The sequence below is a fragment of the Plasmopara halstedii genome (genome assembly GCF_900000015.1).
Source record: "Plasmopara halstedii genome assembly, contig: Scaffold_3120, whole genome shotgun sequence".
NCBI lineage: Eukaryota > Oomycota > Peronosporomycetes > Peronosporales > Peronosporaceae > Plasmopara > Plasmopara halstedii.
This window is the reverse complement of record NW_020190023.1, coordinates 73645-74387: the sequence shown is the minus strand read 5'-3', so window position 1 is coordinate 74387 and position 743 is coordinate 73645. Positions and strand designations below refer to the sequence as shown.

The 743-nt window shown below is 44.5% G+C and overlaps 1 protein-coding gene across 1 annotated transcript; it reads left to right on the top strand.

The window, feature by feature from the left end:
- Positions 1-203: 203 nt before the first annotated feature.
- Positions 204-578, top strand: PHALS_07574 (Peptidase M1, alanine aminopeptidase/leukotriene A4 hydrolase; the record flags this gene model as incomplete). The annotated part of the gene is made up of 1 exon (XM_024721065.1): positions 204-578. The coding sequence occupies one exon, from the start codon at positions 204-206 to the stop codon at positions 576-578; it is 375 nt and encodes a 124-aa protein (XP_024586202.1).
- Between the last annotated feature and the right edge of the window lie 165 nt (positions 579-743).

The following is a 743-nucleotide window of genomic DNA, read 5'->3' as shown; positions in this document are numbered from 1 at the left end:
CTCTAGTGACTGTAAAGCAAGATGCAGACGGCCACTGTATTCTCCAGTGGGAACGTTTTTTGACGAATTCAAGCCTAAATGTTGATGACAACTCGTCAAGGGATATTCCTCTGACTTTCTGCACATCGGATGATCCTGATACGATCAATCGTACTAAACTTTGAGACGCAAAAACCGCAGCGTTGACAAACTCAATCCCTACAATGACACCATTAGCCGCGAATGACGAGATAAATGATCTGATACAAGTGCCTACAGGAGCTAAGGGATGGATGAAGCTGAACCTAAACCAAGCAGAATTTTATTTGGTCAACTGTTCTCCTGCCTTACGGAAGCATTTGGAAGTTCCTGTGAAAGATCAGACTCTAGGCGTTCCTGACCCCATTAGCATTAAAATTCAGTCTTTACACTCGCTCGCGCTGGCGTCTTGGTTCTTTCAGTTGCATAGGAATTTACCAGTATTTACATTGTTGAAACAGTCTTTGTGCTGGATGGAAGTATCGCGCAATTTGGGGTATTTTCTCGTGACGAAGCGTTTTACCATAAACTTCAGCGCTATATTCGCGCGTTTGGATTGACATTCCAATGACGGTGTCACTTGGTCATAGTGGCGAGCTCTAGCATGGTCGACTTGAACATGCACCACATCGTCAAGCATTCATTCTCTCGAGATCACTCGGATCAAAATCCAAGCTTGAAACAAGACGATTCCGTGACGCGTCGGCGCACTAGAAATATAGTCT